Below are 25412 nucleotides of genomic sequence, written 5' to 3'. Positions count from 1 at the left end.
TGACTGTGAATACTGTATCAGCAATCACAACAGCCTTCAGGGTCCAGACATAATCCAGAAATTAAAACATGCACAAGCATAATGCCTGGATATTGCATTTCACTAAATAAGTAGGCTACCATTTTTTTCCATTGTACCATTCTTTATTTAGGAATATGAATAGAATCGTATAAGTGCATCACAGATTTTCCCCAGAATGAAATAGATGAAAAAAGCGAGATAAACGCGCAACGCCTAACATTCATAGAAAGACTAAATCAAACACGTAGCCTCACAATTAGTAGCCTGTGCAAGAGCTTCTCAGCCAAGGAAGTAGTTACTAACCTAAAACTGAACTTTGTCTATTGAATATAGGGATCAAGAATACTCACCGGAGGTATTTGCTACTAAATCAAACATGTTTGTTTATGTGAAATGATTTTTGAATCAAGCTTTGTAAAGACCATAGTGGTGATTGTTATCAAATAGGAAAGCATAATTTCACCATACACATGATTTTCAGTGGTATAACCAAACAAATACATCAACATATTTTTCAGTAGCCAACTTAAGAACAAACTTAATTGGCTGCAAAGTTCTAATTTTCTGTATTATCCTAACCATGATGACAAGGTACCTGTTACCATCGGCCCACACACTGCTGATAATAACAATCCACTTTCAATGAAACTGTCATTAATCACTGTCCGAAATGAAGCAAACTTAATGGAGCCCTAATCGATCACAAAGTTACAATGTCGTGCAGATTTTCCACATCCCATGTGCGAAACCTACTGACTACAGGCTAAAGGTATTGCTCCTCAATAATATTAGCCTGTAATGGTTATGCTATTTTGACATTTTATTTTACTATATATGGCGATATATCGCCTTTGCTATGTGTGCTGTCATATGAGATGCTACACAACAAACATGCTTAGTGGTGTATGTCATTGCAAATATTAAGTGGTATAATCTTCCTGGCACATGTATGATATAGTAGAAGATTTAGGGCTCACGACGATGGAAAAGAGATGAATCCCTACGCACACACACAAACCACCACACACACGCACGCACACACACACACACACACACACACACACACACACACACACACACACACACACACACACACACACACACACACACACACACACACACACACACACACACACACAGAAGAAGGAGATTGTCACTAGGCAACGACCAAGCCAGGGATACTATGCATCTTCAGGTAAGGAGTATCCTTGTCTGAAAAAGAGAGACAAAGATACAGATTAACTGCTAATTTACTGCTATATCGTGTGCAGATGTAGTCATACAATTGTGCAGACCACAATACTCACACTGTACGTTACAAAACTCAACCTAACATTTGGGCATCATTTGAACAAAAACACATTTAGCATCTTGAATTAGACGCAATCATTCAATTTTTTTTATAATAATAATGAATAAAAACATTTTTTTATTTATTCCATTACTAGAAGGTGTAGGAAAACCGTCGATCACATAAATCAGAAACCTGTTTAATGTTTGTAAATGTAAGTATTGAACATAGAAGTCACAATAACAAAGACAAAGTAACCACCAAACATTGAATTGATAGATCCACACAGAAAAGAGTTTGACAATATTTCTGCTCTCATAGCGATGGTCCAACCAAGACCAGTGCCTTGTTGTACTACAATCTTTGCAAAACAATATTTTCTTTGCCATTATTGAGTGGTGTTTTCTCACCAATTTAACAATTAGGGTTTTCAAGATATTCATTGTGACTGGATATATAACTGATTGTCACAAATAAAAAAGGTTTACTTATGTATGGTGTGACAATTAACTTAAAACACTAAAGATAAAATTAATGTACTGTAACAATCGTCAAACTCCTCTGACGAGCAGAATAAACATTAAATAATTATTTATTCCTGATTTGTATTTTGGTAAAACCATCAATAATTGCTTTGACTTAATAACTTACTTGGTCCCCTCCTCTGTTACGACCTCGGCCTCCAGCTTCTCCTCCTCCTCCATCTTCTCCTCTGATATCAGCTCCTGTTTCTTGTGGTGTCGGAGGCACTTCACCACCACCATGGAGAGGATCAGCAGCGCCAACGCTCCGCCCACCGACGCCCCGATGGCTACAGCGTTGGTGGTGTCTTCGGGAGTGGTAACTAGAGTGCGGTGTGGGGGGGGAATGGGTGGAGACGAGTTTGTTAAATAACATAGGTCTGAATAAGTTTGTGAGCTGTGGTAAGTTTGAAATCTATGCAGTTTGTCTGCTGAATGCAATAGGCAATGAAAGGAAAAAGGCAGAAGAAATGAGCCGATCTGGATAAGGTGACACTGTGACGTAGCGTTGTCAAACTATTATTCATGGCCCTGCCCACTTGGTTGGTTCGTAACCACCCACAAGAATTCTGAAGGAGTCGTGATTGAGCTAGTGCTAAATGCTAATACGTGTACGGTAGTTGCTTAGTTCGTAGTAACAGGCTAGTTACAGAATTTTGAATGCAATGGCAGAACGACATCGAACTACATGAACTGCGACATGCTGCCTGCCGCAGGTTGCCGCGAGGCACCACCGCCGCGAAGCACCACCGCCCGGCAGCGGGCAGCCGGGCGGTGGTGCCTCGCGCCGGCAGCAGGCAGCAGGCAGCGCAGGGTTCTGTCTACTACAGATTGATGTGGAAGTGGAAGAACCAGAGAAGTCGGAGAACCCGACGAAGTCCTTTGTGATTCATTATATCGTCTGGACGTGCACACAGCTTTTGGCCGTGATAATATGTATTATTTGATATAGATATCTATGTATTATATGATATTATTTAGATATAGAGCTCCAGGACTGTAACGCAAGTGTTGTACACTTCCTTGTTATTTGGATAACCGTTCTGCTGTTGGTGTGATGGCGCATAACACGTCGGACTCTCATCTATGGTATTTCTACAACTAGACCCGTAGTGGGGGTTATCTCAGCCATGGTTGAGAATGAATTGGGGGAAAGGAACTTTGGCTTTGACTCCCTGAAGTCATGAACCACGACATGGAGGAGAAAGGGATTGTTGACCGCGGTCGTCTCCCGCCGGAGCCTCGCTGCCGATGGACCACCGCCTCGGCTTCAGGATGCGGTGATTAGCGCTGACCGCTGCCGAGGCGGTGATTAGCGCTGACCGCTGCCGAGGCGGCGGGAAGCAGGGCTCAAGCGGGATACATTTGCGGCCAACAATCCCTTTCTCCTCCATGTCGTGGTTCATGTAGCCTACTTCAGGGAGTCAAAGCCAAAGTTCCTTTCCCCCAATTCATTCTCAACCATGGCTGAGATCACCCCCACTACGAGTCTCGTTGTAGAAATACCAGAGACGAGAGTCCTACGTGTTATGCGCCATCACACCAACAACAGCAGAACGGTTATCCAAATAACAAGGAATTGTACAACACTTGCGTTACAGTCCTGGAGCTCTGCTCTATATCTAAATAATATCATATAATACATAGATATCTATATCAAATAATACATATTATCACGGCCAAAAGCTGTGTGCGCGTCCAGACGATATAATGAATCACAAAGGACTTTGTCGGGTTCTCCGACGTCTCTGGTTCTTCCACTTCCACATCAATCTGAAGTAGACGCGGTCGTTTGAGATTCATAATAACCTATCGTCTGGAGGCTCACACAGCTTTTGGCCGTGATAATATATATTATATATTATATGATATAGATATCTATGTATAATATGGGTTTCTAAGAGCCATTGCGATACATCCACCGTAAACAGAGCGCATGGTACTGTCAGTGGCTACAAGCTGCTCAGGGCCACACCCCCACCCCCCTCCTTGACCTGCCTTGACACGCCCACCGTATACAGAGCGCATGGTAGTGGCTACAAGCTGCTCAGGGCCACACCCCCACCCCCCTCCTTGACCTGCCTTGACACGCCCACCGAAACAGCGCGTTTGGGGGAAGCTCAATGTGCGACTGTTTCGGAGTGACTGTAACTCTGCACCACGGCTGAATTTCGGGGACGTCTTTGAATACTGTGTTTGTGGCCCACTAATACCTATATTAAAGCATCATAAAATAGAATGGCATGGGATCTTTAATGGTTCACGATGTCTGTATATTCCCAAATGCTTTTTGGAAATATATAACCCTCCTAAACTCAACAGAAAAACACCCTAAAATATGCATGTTTTGTAAAACTTTTGCAGATTTGTGCATGTTTCGTCATTTGTTTTATGTCTTTCAGTGTTGAACTGTAATGTACTTATGTTTATGTAGTTCCGTAGTGAAGCCAAAGGCAATTTTCCACCTTGTGTGGACAATAGAGTTGCAATGTATTGTATTGCAGAAGATAGAATTGTACTGATCTGTACTGTAGGGCGTTGCAATTTATCAAATTTTGATCGCGATTTCGATTTTTGAGTCAAACAATCTCCAAACTAATATAATCGAGTTGAAACGATTTATGAAAATTTCAAAGTTCTCAGTTACAAAGTGTTTATTTTGGAGAGAAATGCTGAATAAAGGCATCCTCTGTACTGTATTCTTTCCTTAATAGGTCGAGAGAACGAGAAAAGAGAGGAAGAGAGCGTACGTTCCAACACCACGAGGAGCGTGATGTTATTGCGTCCCGCGTTCCGGTCAGGGTGGTTGATGATGTTGCAGTGGTAGTAACCCTCGTCCTTCACCTCCACCTCCGACAGCGTGATGGACATGTCGTTCTTCTCCAGGTCCCCCACAAACTTCACGCGGTCCCCGAAGTGATCCAGTCGGAGGGGAACCATACCTTTCTTTTTGTCGAACTTCATTAACTTGGGGGCGAGGGGGAGTCAGAGAGACAGAAAACAGGTGAAGGAAAGAGCTTTCCACACAGGACATACAAGAGTGTAATGCAGTGGTTCCCAACCTTGGGGTCAGGACCCGTGTTATCCCTATGGGATAGCAAGAGAAAGCTGACATAAGCTGTGATGTGATGACTACAAATATTTTCAAAGATCTCATCGGCGTCCTGTGTATAAAGACTGACATTATTCTACTTCATTTAAGAATGCTCGATTCTGATTGGCTGGGAGGGGTGCATTAATCCGGCATATTGCCCGCTGTCTTGTCGGTTCTACTTGCTGCTGACTGAGCACAGTAGATCAATACGCCGCTTGTATCGTTTTCTATCACATACATTTCAAACATGAGGTCCGTTGTAAAAAATAAACCAAGGAGTGCATGTTTGATCGATCGTCATTAAAGCTGACTTGATACGAATGCAACAACTACGTTGTTAAACTAGTGATCAGTTGCAACCTTGTGTGGTTGCTATAGAAACGCGTTACCTACAGTTGAGCTAACGTTATTCACCGTAGTTCTAAAGGGAACTACTTTTCGAGGGAGATGAACTTAAACAGAGCATACATTTAATAAGCATGCAATACGAATAAGAAAAAGGCTAATTATTAAAGTATTTGAATTGTTTTATTATGTTGGCCGGCGCGAAGTAGAATAAACGGAATAATCACCTCAAGGCAGGGCAATAAACAGTTTGATATGCCGGGCATATCAAAATGTTTATTGCCCGGCCTCTCGGTGATTATTCCTTACTTATACCACGGTCTGCGGGAATACTCGATTCTGATTGGATGCAGGGTGTGCATTAACTCCTGATATACGGACACCTGGACAAGTAGTTCCGTCAAATTGTCTGTTTACCGTTCTCAATGAATGCGCTAGCTGGCGTATCGTCTCTAAAATAGTAGTAACCATAGCAACGGGAAACAAAACAAAGCTCAGCGGACTATAATACCTCCCGATACCTCCCGTTCTAAAGTCGTAGCTATGGTCCGTCCTAATTACTGGAGGAGTGAACAACATTTCCGTTGCATGAGAACCCAACGGGCGTGTAATGGTGGTTCCGGGTATTAGTCGGACCCTCAGGCGTAACCAGGGAAACAAATATATGTTTTGTGGAAAACTTTATATTCAGATTGTAAAACGCATGAAAATATAAATGAACGGTCTTAATTTGGTCACCGTTGGTAAGTGACCGTGGTATAAGTGGGATAATGCCCTTCGAGGTGTCCATTATCAGGAATTAATGGACGACGTGGAGGCGTGAACCGTCCGACGCGAAGCGGAGTACGGTTGCCTCCGCAACCGTCCTCCGCAACCGTCCTCCGTGCTTTCTAGGGTAGGCTACCGCGAAGACACCTCGTCGGGCATTATCCCTTACATAATTCATAGCCATGAACAAACTACTCAATGTTTAGCAGACCCATTCACCGGGACATTGATATTACCGGCAGATGGTGATTGGCTAAAAGCTATTTGTGTGGAAGCAGACGCACAAAGTTAAGTTGGGGTCGGAAACCTTTTCAGAGCTAGAAATGGATTCACTGGCCAGAAAAGGTTGGGAGCAACTTTACAGTCAATGCTGTAATACAGTAGGCTATATTGTGTATTGTTATAATAAACTACGGAAGCCGAGAACTACGGAAGCCGAGAACGGCCATCGATTATTTTATTTTTTTATGCACTGTTATCTCGTGATAACGACTTATTATCTCGTTATCTCGATATAACAAAGATCGTTTTCTCGTGATAACGAGATATTTTTTCCCCTTCGTTTTCTCGTGATAACGAGATAATCCCTCCGTTTTTTTTTTCCGGCACAATGCAATTTCTGCCTGTGTTAGACCTTGGTTGAAGTAGGTCCTGATGCGTTGATCAATAATGTGATCTGCCATTTTCACCTCCCTGGGACACACCTGGATCAGACAGTGGAAGCTCTCGTAGGCTGAAATCAGCACGATCACATTAACCAGCGCCAAAAGTCTGTCTGTTATATCGATATAACGAGATAATTAATTCGTTATCACGAGAAAACGACCTTTGTTATATCGAGAAAACGAGATAATTAATTCGTTATCACGAGAAAACGACCTTTGTTATATCGAGAAAACGAGATAATTAATTCGTTATCACGAGAAAACGACCTTTGTTATATCGAGAAAACGAGATAATAAGTCGTTATCACGAGATAACAGTGCATAAAAAAATAAATAATCGATGGCCGTTCTCGGCTTCCGTAATAAACATCACAGATGCCTGCTGGATTAACTGTTGATTCCAGATCGATCATGATCATGAACATTAGGCCTGTTTCTTACCATTTTTTCAGTATCATTCTTCGTTTCCTGAAAGGTCCAGTTCATGACGAATACGGAAGGGTCCATCTTGTAACATGACTGGAATATGCAGGAGATTTTGACCTCCGTTCCGTTCAAGGCAGTGACGTTTTTGGGAGACGCCATTATGACATCCATGCCGGAACAACCTGTGAGACAACAGAGACGGCCCATTCTCGTGAACCATCTTTTCATATTCCAAATTATAAATAAACACACACACAAATAAACACGCACACAAATAGCACGCACACGCACACACATACGCGCACACACACACACACACACACACACACACACACACACACATGCACGCACACACACATGCGCTTATAAATGTAAACATTTAGAAATCTGTCAATAAATATTGAAAGATAAAGTTATTGTATAACATTGTACAATGTGTTTTAACACTAGCATTTAGATGAAGAAACTCCTGCACACCTGTTAGCCACTCATTCAATCTATCAATATTCAACAGTCAGTTACAACTAGGGTTGTAACTGACTGTTGTCTCAGACTTTGCAAACAAGAAATAGGAGGGGGGGTTGTAATACGGCACGCTTAAAATTGCCTGCCAGAATACAAACCCCCCCCCCCGCCAAATGTCCCCTGTTGTGACTACACGTCTGAAATTTCTACAGTCACATCCAGTGACCTAACGATGCACACCCAATACATTTGAAGTGTATCAGCCTTTGCAAACAAGAAATAGGAGGGGGATGATGAATATGGCAGGCTAAATTGGCTGGATATTTTATATATCCAGTGTATATATATATATTCAATATGTATTCAATATAGTCAAAATATATATTGGACATATTGAATATATATTGAATATATCCAATATCCGTCCCAGGCCACCACAGGCCTGTGAGCTGTCACTCACCTAAAGTTTCGTGATAATTGGAGAAAGGTCACCTGAAGTTCAAAGCCGAAGACTTCATAATGAAGAACATTTTGTCTTTTCAGTAACACTCAACACTCAACCTTCAACACGTTTCTCAGACTTTGCAAACAAGAAATAGGAGAGGGGTGATGAATATGGCAGGCTAAATTGGCTGGGTATGGAATATATCCAGTATCTATTCAATATATCGAAAATATATATTGGATATATTGAATATATATTGAATATATATCGAATATATCCAATATCCTTCACTCTCTCGAAGGCGAGGCTGTGCTCACTGAGTCTGTACATGCCTAAAGGATTTCCTTCGTTTTGGATCAGTCACAGTTAAATGTGCTTTCTAGGGTAGGCTACCAAGAGGTTGTCAAAATTGAGCAAATAACATAATGCATAAATGTATTGCTTCTAACTATTACGTATTTAAGTGCTCTCGTAGTTCATTGTCGTGAATGTTGTAGCATAGGCCTACATGGGTCGTCGGAGGTTCTATTGCGATGTGTTCGTCTTAAAACTTACAACCTAAAATATGCCATCGCTTTCTGTGATAAATTCCTCAACTTGTGATGTTGTAATATAATATAAACAGTAATTTTGACTAATATTGTCAGAAGGAAGAGCGCCTCGAACTAAATGAAAGTATGGGTCGTTGACAATAAAACTAAAGACCTGACGCCATTCTATTGATCATATTGTGTATCCGTGCTGAGGCGTTCTAGAAGCGTTCTATTGATCATATCGTATATCTGTGCCGAGGTCTTCTAGAAGCGTTCTATTGATCATATCTTGTATCCGTGCCGCGGCGTTCTAGAAGCGTTCTATTGATCATATCGTGCATCCGTGCCGAGGCGTTCTGGAAGCGGCGGTGCTCGTGCTGTCTGTTGCTTACCAGTGAGCGCGAGCAGCAAAGTCAAACTCATCAGCTGAACGCCAATGTTTTTATCCTGCGGGAGCGTCCATGTGGGCAACATGTTGTGATATCCGTACAAAATATAGAGTCGTTTAGAATAAAATAAACCACCCAATTGATGTTGGCTATCGATATCGATATATGTAGGCCTATGTAAAAGAAAAAGGCTAAACTCTTAAGAGGCTGTGGATGTAGTTGCAGTGGCTGTAGCCATATGAGGGTTGATCTCACGGTTGTGAGTTTAAGGGAGGAGACAAAAGAATGGATCTGTCCCTGCTTCCCCTCAGAGTTTACATCGACATCCTGTTTTGCTGTGATGATAACGCAATAAATAATTGATTAATACAACTTCTAGCCTATTTGCTTCAAGATAATGTACTTTATAAAGTCTTAAAACCTGTAGGATCCAGATGCTTTTCTGCTACAAAAAAAAGGCAGTCGTGGAGCAGAAGCAATATATTAAACCAATCCCTCCTAACCACTTTCTTCTTTCCACTCCTTTTCTCTGGAGAGAGGCATGGGGAGAGGATGCTCAGGTGGGTGTAAGCAGAGAGACGCAAAGGCAGCCATGTTGACATCCCTGACTACAGTTAATGACAACAACTCTCCATCTTTCACTGTTTTATTCCTGCTGTATTGTTGCTGGGCAGGCCATGGCAACAAGAGAATGCTCAGGATGCAGAGAGAGATAGAGAGAGATAGAGAGATTAAGTAAAAGAGAAAGGAAGAATCTGGGTGAATTAGGCCATTGGCTTTAAAGAAAAAGGGAAGATATGTTATTTGCACGGCTATAACGTCCCACAGAGCAAGAGAAAGGGGTGTATTTTTAGATAAAAAATGGACCAGCTTAAACACAATTGATGTTTATGTTGTATGCATCATAAGAACAAAGGTCCACTGGAGGCTGCAGAGGAGAGGGTGGGGAGCTGCCTCAGTTGCTTTGGTTTCTGTCTGTGGTTACCATGGCAACAGAGGGCAAGAGCGAGCACAGCGCACCATTTATAGTACGATAGAGATCCTATTATAACCCATAGAGATCCATCATCATGGAATGACTAGTCAGGCTGCCATGTCGAGGAGCAACTGGTAATCATTAAAACTCCCAAGAGTGAGTTGTTTAAATACTTTTACAAATCCTCTAATGAAATGTATGGACACGTCCGTGCATCATTGGGCATTTTGTGTTTACCGTTCCCATCACACTGAGGACCCTGTTGAAGATTTTATTTCATGACTATGTTCAACATCATCCTCTCAAGGTGTTTAAGTCTTAACTCAGGGGGGGAGGCATGTCAATCCCCCACTGTGAGGAAGAGTGTGGTCCTGGAAACAGGAGTGATTGATTCGTTATTTTTCTTTTTTTGAGCAGTAAGGTCACCTATTTGTATTATAGGCCTCCATCATAAACTGTCATTTAGGACTATTGTCATATTCGTTTCATAATCAGTATCTAAAGAGGAATCAGATTACAGAACCTTTCTTACATAGCAATGTACAAACCAAAGGGAGGATAATGTAATGAAATTGAGCCATGATCTCACCTAGTTGGTATAATCCATAGATAAACAAATAGCCCTTAGCCATAGTCTAGACCTCTGTAGAATAAGTCCCTTGCCACTTGGGTTTTGGATTATCGGTGCCGTTAAAGTAGTCAACTATTATGATGAAGCATTAACGACACCGACAATCCAAAACCCAAGTGGAATCTAGATGGAAAAAACGTGTAGTTCAAAACGTGAGCAGCTTTTAATTCTTCGCCAGAGTTTGTTATGCACGATCATTCAAAAACCGCATGTTATTTCCAATAGACATTTGACCGATGGAACCCTCGGAGGCGGTAGCCTACTACTTATTCTTCAGAGGTCTATTATCCGACCAACAGTGATCTCTAACCGTGGCTCACAATCTGATCAAACAAACCAAGGAACAACTAAACGTAGGTTACTCAACACAGCAACTACTGTCATGCTCCAAAACTAATGCTGAAATGTATTGTGTCTGCAGCAGTCTGTGGTACATGAAGACGTTTGGCTTTGTGCGTTTTGCAGCGACATAACCACGTAGGCCTATTCATATAGTACAAGTGGAGCTATTTGTATGTGTCAATTATTTGCAACTGTATTCAATTATATAATTAGTGATCATGATGCCTTACTGTTTTTTTTGTGCTCCACCTAAATTGTATGCAGCACGTTATCTTATTCATGGTTTAGCCGATATCGGTCTTCATTGTGATTCTAAATTATTTAACGTTAACACTGCAGTTGGAGTATACATCCTCTAGAGGGAGACACCACGCCAATACATGAGGAAGGCGTCACAATACCGCCTCAACTTGTTAGTTAAGAAATCCAAATAAATCTAGGCAAATGCAATCTTTTTTTATTCATATTTTCTAAGAATATCTTCGGTGTGGATAATATAATACTCAATTTGAAGTCCTTCGAGGATAAGGTATGGTGTGTGAGATTTCTGTCATCTAGTAAAGTCTTTCACTAGTCCTTACCGAGATTCCTGCTTGGTCCGAGCCGGGATGTAGTTAGCTACGGGTTAGCTAGGGAGGCTCCTCCATGATGTTACCTTCTCCTCTGGTCATACAGGATGCTTTCCTGGGATTTCCTAGCAATGTGGCGATCATCATCGTGCCAGTCTGAAATAAATAAACATAGGATGGGGGTTAACTTGGCCATCTATGAAATCTTTTAAAATGTAAAATCAGCAGCTAAGAATCAATAGCATGAATCACATTCTTTCAGGACAGCTTTATAGCCAACAATTTCTGTTCAGAAAACTTGTGTACACTCTCCAATGAAACACACACATACACACACACAAACACACACACACACACACACACACACACACGCACACGCACACGCACTCACACACACACACACACACACACACACACACACACACACACACACATTTTAGTCATTTATTTATGTTCACATTTTACAATAACAAATCTTGAACACAAACACTGGTAGATGCACTCATCAAGCCCAGAATCTCTTTGACATGTCTGATCTCAGTCTATGGATACAGGAAGCAGCGTCTCCTCCATATGTGGCGGCTGCCTATTAATACAGATATGGAGCAGAATTTTGCAAGTGCTTTAGCTTTTGGCTTCGGAATTCCAGCCATCTGCAAACCCCTTATGACGAGTAGTCATAAGGGGTTTGCAGGTGTACCCCAGTTGTGCAATCTCATTTCTGAGAAGTTGGTATTTTGTAACCTTGGCAAGGAATGCCTCCTCCAGACTATAGTCAAACGTACAGCTTACTTCTAAGATGGTGACTTCTCTGCTTACCTCATCAACAACAATAACATCTGGTGTATTGGCTGTCACATTTGAAAAATAGTCAACTTCGTTATTGCACAGAGTGAACATGTCAGATGAAACCCTTGAATGGGTATATACTTTAACGGAGGAAGGTGGGGTATATAGCATGTTCTTAACCAGTAAATCAACAATTCTATCATGTCTGGAAATATACATGCCCTTGTATACATGGCAGCCATTCAGAATATGTGACAGTGATTCTATGGTTGAGTTGTCGTGGTGCAGACAATGAGGAGGAAATCTGCTAGGGTACCACAGAGAGAGATTGAGTCTGGTTGGAAGAACTTGTAATCTGGTTTTAACTGCAAATGTAAGAATATCCTCATCAACTGCATAGTTCTTGAATGCACACACACACACACACACACACACACACACACACACACACACTTACACAAACACACATACACACGCGCACACATACATACACATGCGCTCGCACAGACACACACACACACTTACACAAACACACACACGCATACACACGCGAACACACAGGTACACATGCATGCGCAGACACACACACGCACACACAAATACACATGCGCCCGCACACACACACACACACACACACACACACACACCATGGTCGGCTGAAAGGTAATACATACATGTAGGCAGAAGAGGAGGCGATGGCCCGGGGTTGGAAAGGGTTATAAGAATAAGTAAAAAAAGAGAGTGGATGTTACGGTTACAGAGAGCTGTGGTACCTGTACTCTGCCTTCTTCTCCAAGACATTGTGAGAGTAGAGAAAAATGGAGCATGATGAGAGAGATGAAAGAGGGAGAGAGGATAGAGAGAAAATGTGATGGGACAGGAAGGAGAAGATGTATGTCTGGGGGTAAGGAAAAGGGAGGAAGGGGCCGGGGTGAGAGAGAGAGGGAGAGAGAGAGAGAGAGAAAGAGAGAGAGAGAGGGGCGAAGGTTTACCCAACTGAAACCTAGTGTCTTAGCAAGTCTTTTCACTTTTTGCTTATATCTTTGTGTATCTTTTGTACATTAATCTTTCATAACTAACTCATTTATACAATATAAGATAATAACTCATCCATAAGAGTGCCATTCTAGACACCGAAGGCGGTGAAGGGAAGCAATAAGCGGTAAGAGCGGTGAGTCAGCAATCGTGCCCGCGAGGGTCTATATAATGTCCACTTATCCGTGTCTGTGGCCGAGGGAGTGTGTCTGTGTGAGGCAGCGGGAGCAGTGTGTAGGAGGGGCTTTGACACGGCACCGCTCGCATACTAAGTGCACCGCTGACACAGCATCTGTACTCCTGAACGATGCAATCGCACAAAAAGAGAGGGGATAGGAGGGAGAGAGAGGGGATAGGAGGGAAAGAGAAAGGGAGAGAGAGAGAGAGGCAGAAAGGGGGGGGAGAGAGAGAGGAAGAGAGAGACAAGGAGAGAGAGAGAGAGAGAGAGAGAGAGAGAGAGAGAGAGAGAGAGAGAGAGAGAGACAGGGAGAGAGGGGGACAGAGAGAGGGAGAGAAAGAGAGAGGGAGAGGGGGTGAGAGAGAGAGAGGGGAGGGGGTGAGAGGGTAGGTGTGGTACTGCAGCAGAAGACACCTGACCAGAAGGGGGTGGAGCCTAGAAGGATGGGCCAGTAAACGACAGCTGCATGGGAATGTGTGTGAGTGTGTGTGCACGTAAATTATACATATCAATGCGGGATGGCAGGGCAGTCAGTGTGTTCGAGTTAAATTCCTTCAGTAGATGCCAATGGATTTTTTTTTTTACGTGTGTGTGTGTGTGTGTGTGTGTGTGTGCGTGCGTGTACTTCTGTGTTTCCGTGTGTGTGTGTTTGTGTGTGTGTGTGTGTGTTTGAATGAGTGTTGGCCGGATGGAGGAGGGGGGGAAAAAAGAGAGGGATGGTTCTACACTGGCACAGCAGCAATAGGAACAGAGCCGTGGACACGCGGCTGCAGAGGGGAGAATGGTGCAGTCCTGTCACATGCAGACCCCCCCCCCCCACACACACACACACACCTGCCCATACCCACACACGTATGTACATATTTTGCAATGTTATTCCAAAATTGTAATGTTTCACGATAATTCTGTAAACATTAGTTTACAAACCAACACAAAGTGAATTTTCATGAAGTATAGCAATTCCCTTGAGATTCCTTTCCACCGCACTTCAAAACAAAAACAGTAGGCAATTAAAATATTTCAGTGAAGGGGTTTCTCAGGGCTCCATAACAAGGCTCCTTATTGGTTTTGATTGATTTGAATCCACATGGTTAAACCAACCCCATTGATTTGGAAAACACGCATGAGCATGCATCTTGACAGACACATGCTGGGGGACTCGGAATACTGGCAGAACTAATCTCTGTCAGCATCCCTGATGCTTTGTTGCTTCAGTAAACCTTGCAATAAATTTGAAATGCAATTCATAATAACAAAGATTTTGTATTAGGTAACCTTCTTATTGAAAGATTGTGTTGTACAGTACTGTGTTTGAAAAAGGCTGCAGTAGATTACACATAGACAATACTAGAAGGCACATGTAACTAACCTTTTACTACGGAAGTTACAACTTTGTAACACGGGACATTGCTATCCACAAGACTAGGATTTATAGCTTTCTCTTATTCAATCTCCTAAACCAGGGGCCAGTAACCTTTTCAACATGCAGTGCCAGTTTGACATTTTCTCGTTAATGAGTGTGCCTCATTAACCATTTTCAGAAACTCATTCAAAAACATATTTGCACTGTGAGAAAAGTAAAAAATTAGAGTGTTAAGGAACCATCCACATCAATATCTTTAAGACATGTACAGCTTTGCAAAACCATGTGAAGGAGATGCATACAGGCCACTTGCAACAATATTTTAAATGTTTTTTATTTATTTTAATTGATCCCATTTCAGAACACTGCTTTCTGTAACTAATTTAAACATATTTGCACTGGGAGGAAATGCCCAAAACAGAATAAAGTGTAAAAACAATCGGTAGTAATGATTATGCTGCCGCATTGTGCTGTGAATTCTTTTAATAATAATAATAAGATAAAATAAAGAAATACTTCTTTTTTTTGTGTGCCAATGATTATGCTGCCCCATGCCAGTGGTGGCACGCGTGCCTAGGGTTGCCGACCCCTGTCCTAAACAATGACATAAAACAGGCTTAGAAAAGGCTATCCATTGTATAGCTCCACCCATAAGCCCAACCAAAAAAATACATAAACCAATGAATAACAACAATACTCTATAGAGACAAATCTGCCAAATAATATTGCTGGAGATATTTCACAAGCTTGTCGGTCTGAGGGTGGTTAAGCCTGATGTTATTAGCTTTCCTCGCTTGAAAGACCTGCCTGAGCAAATAAGAGGCAAAGTTTGTGTCCTGGACTTTCAGTACCTCCCTAGGGTTCCTACCCTGGTTGGCAGCTTGACAAGCACACTAACTACCTGCCTGGATTTCACCTTCGTAAGTGGAAATGCTTATGGGTACCTGGTACCGAACTCAGAGATAACCGAGATGCAGCGGTTCCCTCTGTGCCTACTCTCCAGAGCCCTATAACTGCTATTGCTATCCTGCTGAATGGCACTTCTATAATGGGCCAAGGGATTAAAGGCGCCCTGTTTCCCTTCTTACCAGATACTGTCAGACTGGGGCAAGACATGAAGGACTGCATTACCCTTTCCCGTGATGTGTTCTGGCCTAGCTGACCCCCACGTGGACCAGAGCGCCCTAACTCGAGCACCCGGTCCCTGAGACCCCTTGGCACTAGAAGCTGCACCCCCCTCCTCCCCATATAGCACTTTGAGATTCTTGAATATAAAGTGCATTATAAATAAAATGTATTATTATTATTATATTGGTACAGTATGCATTGCCTAAGCCTAAATGTAGGCCCTTTCTCCTCCCGCCGTCATCCTCTAACAAGTCCTTGGAGAAGGATTGACATCTGATCTCTGGTTTTCCCTGATGTTTGCCGGGCTTAGGAAATGTCTGCTACGGTCCAGTGAAGGGGTGGGAGCTGTGTTATGCACGGGGGTCCCTTGAAACTTGCCCTTCCTTCTCCGACTCCTAGTTTTAACCTGTCTTGTGATGGGGTGAGAAAATGTCAGGTCATCCCATGTACTCTCTTGGCGGCTGTGCTTGCGCCCGTGATAGCCCCATGCCACAATGATTGCCCAGGAGTTAAAAGCTGCACCGGCCCTAACTTTAATACCATTCATTCCATTTTCATAGTGTCAACGATCATACATTTATTTGGGAGTACATTACATTCAGTCTCTCTCCAGCTGTCTTTCACTCCCACTCTCTGTATTAACCTATCATAGGATCAGCCAGATGATAGCCCCATTTAGCAACATGATAAATCATACATCCTGATTCATCTCAGATCCAGATACATATATAATGTATAATAATAATAACATATAATAATGTACAAAATCAGCAAAATACACGGTGCTCTGAACACACGATTGAGTTATTATTTTCAGTCAGGGCTTCATGAGAATGTTTTTTTTTTAACACATAGAGCACCCTATTGAATTACTAGTCTGAGAATAGACACAGATGCCACAAAGAGTTTGACAAGGCCTTTGGGCCTGCTGGTGACGACTCAGCTGTTTATTATTTCATAACCATTCTAGCGGCTCCTCACACACCACTCACACACACGCAAATACTTGTACACACACACACAAACACATGTACACACACACACACACATACACACACACACACACAGACACAGACACACACACACACACACACACACACACACACACACACACACACACACACACACACACACACACGCACGCACACACGCACACACACCCACACACACAAACACACACACACAAACACACACACACATAAACACACAGTGCCCAGCACAAGGTAATAAAGCAGCACTATATTTGCACTCTGTTAATAAACGGTGTCCAGCTTTTAGCCTGCGTTGCACTACTCGCCTTCATTCTTTCCCCATGAAACAGTAAACCCCCTCATCTCCTCTCCCTTGCTCTCCTCCTCCCTTTTACTCTCCTCAGGATCCACCCATCGCTGTAGCTATTGATGGCCAGAGCTTCAGCTCCACAAATCTCTCCTTGGTGGGGGTGGAATCATTGCCACAGGAAACCGGAAGTGATGCCCAAAATAGTCTAACTATGCCAGGGTAATTCCCATGATGATAGTGATGGTTGAATGAAATAAATAAACAAGTGCTGGTATTTAATAGAATGGTTACAGGTTGTACATGGCCAGGCTTTCTGATCTGATTTGTCTGATTTGTAAAGATGATGTCTATTTTCTCACAACACTTGTATAAGGCAGTACTCCCTTAGATAGAAAAAATAGCTATAGCTACTTTGTGGTGTTTAAGCTCATGCCATAAATTAGGGTTGTTGAGAAATGCATCATGGGAATATAACCTCTGGAAAGCTATTTATAGTTGCACCCTAGGACAGATAACTGTGGGGGGAAATGGAGGCAGGTGTCCCCTCCCCCAGCATGTGTCTGCCTAGATGCATGCTCATGTGTATTTCTCTAAAGACTCATAAAAAGGATGTCCCATCATTCTGTGTCATGAGTAAAAATGGAGCCAGTGATATATTGATAAATTAAGTAATACATCTACTAACCTCTACCCCCTGTTTCCTTATACTTTGCAATTGGACCATTGACTATGGAATGATGTAACCCATTTTTAAGAAATAAATATGAATTCCTCTCCTACTGCCAGTTCTGATAATCTCTGTTAAACAATGTCCTGCATGGTCTTCTTGGTCTGTTTGTTTAGAATGTATTTGATGTTGGACAGTCTAATCTAGCCTCTGATCTACTCATTAAAGATGAGATTACGTTGTGCTTTTTCCACTTCTTACATAAATAAATATTGTTAGCCTCATAACATAATTGCCTAAGTCATATTTTATGGTTCATCTTACATTTAATGTCAAAAATGTCAAATTAAAATAGATGACTTAGGCAGACATTGATTATGGAATGTTAAAAGCACTCTGATTGGCTCAGGATACAGCCAATGAGGCACAGTGAATCAGCAGCGTCAGGGGAGTAGAGTTAGGAGGACATCACAAAATGGTATAAGTATGACTAAGGCAATTATATATAGGGAGGAAATTTACCACTAATGGCTTTCAAAACCAACACATATTGTTACGTATGTTCATGTACATAAGTATTCCCTTTTTTGTTTATGCTATGAGGCTAACGATATCACAACAAAAAAAAATTCACCACCATGTAATTTCTAAGGCCTACATGTTTTAAATATAGCGAGGATTTTGAAATGGCTTGGTATTAGCATTTACCATCTGGTGGTAAAATAGGGTCCCTCTAAAGCCTTAGGTTAGCTAGTGCGTAGCAGGGATTGCTCCGGCCATATCACAACAACAGCCGTTCAGATAGGCGTTTAACGTGGATGGTTGCATCAAATAAATAGCGAAGAATATAATACTACTTATTTATAATGGGATCTTTGCATGCAGCCTGTATATAGCCAGAACATGATTGAATGATTTGCTCAAAGTCCAAACATTTTTCTTTAATGAATTGAAATTGTTCCTGAAAGTACTATTCAGGAACTTACAGTTACCCCCCTCAATTACCCCCTCCCAGAGTGCTGGGGTAAAAGCAGACATGAACTGTCCGATAATAGTTTGGGCTCAGAGAAAATGTCAACAGTTGCATTATCATATCATTAAAGGGTTGTGCGTCATTTCCAACCCCATGATGTAGCATTGTATAGGACATACTTTAAACACATCCGAGATATGGCTGATCACAACACCATGAAGCTCACATTCACACTGTGGATTTAACTATATTATAATGCTTTCCTTTGCTGCCACAAAAATTGCAATACAACAGAATAGTTGATAATAGTAGGCATACACTGTTTCTGTATTCATCTGTTGTATTGAGAACTTCTAAAGTCTAAAATGCCTCAACTATTCAAATTAAAATCTGTCTGTAAAGAGGTAAGAGTTAGGTTTAGGATTAAGTTGGGTTAGGGTTCGGTTTAGTGTTCGGTTTGCCTTCCCAAATAGACCTCTGTCGGACGGAGGTCCGACAATGTATGCAGCCCAGTGTAACAACAGTCCCCATCCACTTATCCATGACAATATATATTTTCATTTAATTTCAAACATTTACTTACACTCGCAGGGCATTGAGGTTTCCCTCATTTACAATGACGAAGAGTTTACAGCAACGGACATGCACACAACAGCAATAACAAATAAAAATGAGCAAAACAAATAAAGTATATGTAAATAAATACAACTAAAAACAGATGCAATTTGTTGAGCTGAGATTAAACACCAAACGTTTAAAAAACAGTAGCAGATGGTAGTACCTCTAACCTAAGGGTTTGTTGCAGAGGGAGCACGGAACCCTAAGAGTGAGCCAATTGTTGGATCTGGTTTGAAAGGAACCACGATTCCAATGTAGTAGGGAGGATATATAGGGAGGAAATTTACCACTAATGGCTTTCAAAACCAACATATATTGTTACTTATATTCATGTACACACGTGTTCCTTTTTTGTTTATGCAGCAGAATTAAGAAGAAAACATGTCAGTGAGCTGTCCGTGGTGCCTGGCTGCGGTACTCGGTAGGATGTGATTGGTCACAGGGACATGACTGATAAAAGTTTGTGAACCTCTGATTTACTGTACATGAATCTTGATACAAAATCTTGCTTTCGAATATACTTTTCTAACATCCAAATGATGAACAATAGGAATCTTTATGCCATTCATCCAGTATGGTAACCTGAAACAAAGTCAGTAATCAATAATCATTTTACAAGGTCACCATATGTTGTTATACAAACCTATTTTGTTATTATTTTTTCACCACTGCCCTCATTAAGCAACTAAGACCACACAACTCTACACCTTGTATATACTGAAAATCATGTATGAAAATTATAGGATCAAAGATAATATGAAATATAATATTAATTTATTGTGTATAAATTCATATTATTAATCATATTTTCTCACACGTACACGCACACGCACAACACGCACACACACACACACACACACACACACACCACACACACACGTACACGCACACGCACAAACACACACACACACACACACACACACACACACACACACACACACGTACACACACACACACATACACACACACACACACACACACACACACACACACACACACACCGTGGTGGGCTGAAAGGTCATACATTTATGTAGGCAGAAGAGTAGCGTTACCCTCGAGTTGAAAAGGGGTGAGAGAATAAGTAAACGATAAGAAAGATACATAGACACACATACGCAGACCAACACAAACAAACATACACCTTTTGCAACACTCGATTTTGTTTCATCAATACCGGATTGTTACCAAGATCAATAAATGCATGTGGTAACATATACTCTTGAGTCTTGGAACAAAGAAATTATACAAATACATCGCACAGTCAGGGCACAAGTCAAACAGAATTCCTCTCGATCACACACAAGCTCCACATAACCACACAAGCTACACACATGATGACATGACATGCTGGCCACCAAGAGGCGTGTGTGTGTATGTCGGTGTGTGTGTGTGTGTGTGTTCGTCAATGTGCAGCTGAGATGCCCTTAAACTTTGGACGGGACTCACCTTCACACCGTCCTGGCTCCCGGTCAGTGAACGGACAGACGGACACACAAAGGACCACAAAGAAAGACAGAGCTGGACGGTGGATGAATATATGACCCAAACAAAAGAAGAAGAGAAGAAGGACATGGTGACGAAGCAAAAGAGTTGTGACAGCAAATTAAAAAGAAAGAGACTGAACAAGCAGGTAGTAGTGAAGTTTGGGAGAGGTCGAGTGAAATGCAAAAATCTAAAAGGAGCAAACATAAAATAATGAAGGAAGAAGGCAACACAAATCAAAAAAACGTCAAGGAAAAAATAGAAGCAGAGAAGGAGTCAGGGACACCTTGGTTCTTATCATCCATCCGGGATCTTCCTGATGTGCTCTTCCTCTCCGGTTGGTGCAGAGAGGTGGAATGGGAGAGAGTGAGAAAGTGAGAGGGAGGGAGGGAGGGAGGGAGGGAGGGAGGGAGGGAGGGAGGGAGGGAGGGAGGGAGGGACAGGGAGAGAGAGAGAGGGGTGGAGTGGAGCGAGACAAGGTAAGAATGAGGACGAGGAGAGAGGATACACTGAAAAAGGGATGCAGCACTGAAGGGGGGAGGGGAATGAGGAAAAGTGTTAGAAGTCAGTGCGAGGGAAGGGATGGAGGGATGGAGGTGTGACGAGAGCAAACAAAGGGAGCAAACAACAGAGCTGCCAGCCATCTGAAGCTCTGCTGCAGCAAAAAAATCACCCCTCCCCCAAATCTCTCTGCTCTCCCTTCCACAACACCCTCTCCTCTCCCATTATTCACTTCTCACCCCTTTACCTTTCAGCCCTGACATCCCCCCCACCCCCACTCTCACTGCCTACCCCTCCCCCCTCATTAGTGAGATGTCCCTTGGGGTTCCGCCTTCAACACAGACAGCCTCCAAGCCTAATGCCTAAATGTATGTGTATGTGATCACTTTGGGGCTCCGGTGTCATGTGAACATACATCTGGTACATTCAATCACTATACAGGTACATCTTTGATATCTTGTCTTTGATATCGCTCTTTCTCCCACCCTGTTCCTCTTTTAAGCTACCTGTATTCTGGGAGGCTTGGTGTGTCCCCTGGCTTTGTTTTTGTGTGTGTTTGTGTGCCTGTGTGGGTGCATGTGTTTGTCTGTTGGTTTGTGTGTGGTGTGTGTGCTTTTTGTGTGCCTGTGTTTGTGTGAGATGCGTGCACAAGTTTTTGTGTGAATGTATGCATACTGTGGCAGACGCCAGGGAGGAGTGAGGGGAGTGGTAGGTCTGGCAACCTGCTGGCTCCACCCCCAAGCCATATATGGACTTCCTCATGTTAACGAGGCGAGCCTGGGGATCATTAAGCAGGGATTCTTGGGCTTAAAGGTGCGGCCACACCAAACGCGTTACCCGCGTACCTCGCGTATAAAATCGTCAATTTTTCCATAGGGAACCATTGGTTTACGCGCGTATGAGACGCGTTACATGCGCTAAAGCAACATTTTACCCGCGTTAGCCGCGTATGAGGCGCGTATATTTACACACGTATATTTACGCGCGTATATATACGCGCGTACGCGAGGAGTTCAAAAAATTTAACTTTTTACGCTCATACGCATGACGATTAGCCGCGTTGCCCAATCAGCGTTGACCTTGACCCGACGTCACTGGCAGAGAGTAGTGAGCTTGGACAGAAGCATACGGCCGACATCTATCTTTATTCTGTGTGGAAGTAGTAACATAGTTACGCCATTAAATGCTTTTATGGAAACATTTCTAGCGAGAAATGTGCATTTTACTTTCATAATGTTCGCTCGGTGAATGTGAAGGATGTTTGGTTTGATAGTTATGACGAAGAGGGAACGCTCCGTACACTTGCATGGACATGGACTCATCTAGGCGCGTAGGAGCGTGGGCGCGTTAGGAGCGTGTGCCCATTTTTGACACAAAATGGTCAAGCAACATTTTAGCTGCGTTACGCGCGTAAAAATTATGCGAGATACGCGTCTGGTGTGTTCGTACCATAAAAGAGCTAGCAAACGACGGACGGAGGAAGTTGGAGCTAGAAGAAAGGCAAGAGAAGCTAACGCTAGCAAAGGACCGGCAGGATCTGTGTGATCGCCTGGCAGCGTGGAACGGCCTGAGGGAGAGAGATAGGTGGAAGGTGTTTGAATGAAATTGTACTATATCATATAAGAGGTGGATGACCCTTTTCCCACCCTGGATTTATTTACTCGGTAAATAAACCATTCGGCCTTGAACTGCTCTCTGTGTGTTGTGTCGTTATATCCATTCAACTTGGTAGTGTGGAAACCCCACACCCACTGGCCCGCTACACATGGTGGAGGATGCTTAGAAAGAATAGAAAAGGCGACGGCTCCAACGGAACGGACGGATCCACATTGCATGATTGCGCGTCCGTCCCCATTCAAAGTCAATGGGGATCAGTCAACGGACGGAGGTAGTGGCGTAACGCCCCTAACGCAACGCTTCAACGCTTCAACGCGTGTAACGCGCTAGACCAATGGTTCCCTATGCAAAAATGATGATTTTCGACGCCCCTAATGCGAGTAACGCGGTTGGTGTGGCCGTACCTTAACGCCCCGTGCCCACAACCTCCGTCCGTTGACTGATCCCCATTGACTTTGAATGGGGACGGACGCGCAATGCATTGTGGATCCGTCCGTTCCTTTGGAGCCTTCGGCTCAGTCAAAAAGTTGAAAAATTTTCAACTTTTTCGGCAGCGACGGATCCGTCATCCAATCAGATCGCGTATGCAAATGTAAGCACTGTGACGCGAATCGGGCTCTGACGATACTGGAAAGCAGGAAAGCGGGTCATCTTGCCTCGCAACAAGCAGGAAGAAGCGGGAAGAACCCGGCGAACCGATTTGATCCACAATGCATTGCGCGTCCGTCCCCATTCAAAGTCAATGGGGATCAGTTAACGGACGGAGGTAGTGGGCACGGGGCGTAACGCCTCGTGCCCACTGCACCGTCAGTCAACGGACGTGGGAAGGCGTGGCTGACGGATTGGGGAGTAGTCTTTGCAGAGGCATCCGTCAGCCAATCATATCGCTTCGCCGGGTTCTTCCCGCTTCTTCCTGCTTGTTGATGCAAGATTACCCGCTTTCCCGCTTTCCAGTATCGTCAGAGCCCGAGTCGCGTCACAGTGCTTAAATTTGCATACGCGATCTGATTGGATGACGGAACCGTCGCTGCCGAAAAAGTTGAACATTTTTCAACTTTCTGACGGTGGCGAAAGCTCCAACTGAACGGACGGATCCACAATGCATTGCGCGTCCGACCCCATTCAAAGTCAATGGGCAACGGTCAACTGACGGAGGTAGTGGGCACGGGGCGTAAAGAGACGCTGCTGCCGCTGCCGCCGCCGCAAAAAGGGCCGCCGCCGCAGAAAGGAACGCCGCCGCCGGATGGGACGCCGCCGCAGTGGGAGACGACGCAGTGGGAGACGAAACCCCACACCCACTGGCCCGCTACAATGCATGCACTTGTGTGTGCGCATGTGTGTATGGCATGTGCGCTTGTGGTTGTATCTACGTTTGTGAGTGTTTCTTATATGTGCATGCTTTCATACACTAGTGGGGTATATGTGGGACAGTTGCTGTGGTGGGTGATCCATCATGCCAGCTGTACAGGACGTAGGGGAATACAATGGGAAGAGAGAGACATACATTAGCAACTGCATGTTTCACAAACAAAAGCACAGAGGCATATGGCCATAATACATAATGTGGAAAATATGGAAACCAGCAAAGAAAAAAAATACTTTTCATACACATCAATCATTATGAATACAATCCTTTTTTAAAGGAAAAGATGATCACATCACTACATATAAGTTGATTTATTTGTGTATGTATCGGTGGTTGCACCATGCTATGTGATGCTAAGTGTTTTTTTGAAAAAAACTGGAGCAATATTCACCCTCTCATGGGCATTTCAAAAACTACTCCAGTGGTTAAACAACATGTTACAATTGTGTTACGAGGACTATATGGGAGCTTGAATTAAGTGGTTTTCAAATGCGCTAATAAATAATGAACATCTTGTATCAGACTCATTAGGAAGCAGGAGAGAGTGGAGTCAAAGAGGCGAGCACCATGTGTGTGTCACGCCCCTGGTATCTGCTGTTGGGGTATGCACAGTCCTAAAACCCCCCATCACAGAGTACAAGGGGGTGTGTTCAGTCCTCAAGCCCCCCATACCAGGCAACATAGGGGTGTATTCAGTCCTAAAGCCCCCCATCAGAGTACATGGGGGTGTGTTCAGTCCTCAAGCCCCCAATACCAGGCAACATGGGGGTGTGTTCAGTCCTCAAGCCCCCCATCCCCGGCAACCGGGGGGTGTGTTCAGTCATCAAGCCCCCCACACCAGGCAACAGGGGGGTGTGTTCAGTCCTAAAGCCCCCCATTCCCGGCAACAGGGGGGTGTGTTCAGTCCTAAAGCCCCCCACACCAGGCGACAGG

General features: G+C 43.3%; 1 protein-coding gene across 3 annotated transcripts; it reads right to left on the bottom strand.

Annotated features, from left to right (window-relative positions):
- Positions 1-121: 121 nt before the first annotated feature.
- Positions 122-21331, bottom strand: scn2b (sodium channel, voltage-gated, type II, beta). Of its 3 annotated transcripts, XM_030380308.1 has the most exons (6): positions 20960-21331; positions 11494-11637; positions 7147-7313; positions 4584-4800; positions 1964-2156; positions 122-1233 (listed from the first exon to the last, which is right to left on the bottom strand). In XM_030380308.1, the coding sequence occupies exons 3-6, from the start codon at positions 7300-7302 to the stop codon at positions 1203-1205; spliced, it is 597 nt and encodes a 198-aa protein (XP_030236168.1). In that variant the 5' UTR covers positions 7303-7313; positions 11494-11637; positions 20960-21331; the 3' UTR covers positions 122-1202. The 3 variants fall into 3 exon arrangements, with proteins under 3 accessions (XP_030236168.1, XP_030236165.1, XP_030236166.1); XM_030380305.1 differs by lacking the exons at positions 11494-11637; positions 20960-21331 and adding an exon at positions 8967-9226; XM_030380306.1 differs by lacking the exons at positions 122-1233; positions 11494-11637; positions 20960-21331 and adding an exon at positions 8967-9226 and having other exon boundaries at positions 1960-2156.
- Positions 21332-25412: the final 4081 nt, after the last annotated feature.

Source organism: Gadus morhua, chromosome 16 (assembly GCF_902167405.1).
Source record: "Gadus morhua chromosome 16, gadMor3.0, whole genome shotgun sequence".
NCBI classification, from domain to species: domain Eukaryota; kingdom Metazoa; phylum Chordata; class Actinopteri; order Gadiformes; family Gadidae; genus Gadus; species Gadus morhua.
Note: the sequence above shows the minus strand (reverse complement) of the source record. Positions and strands in the feature narration are given on the sequence as shown.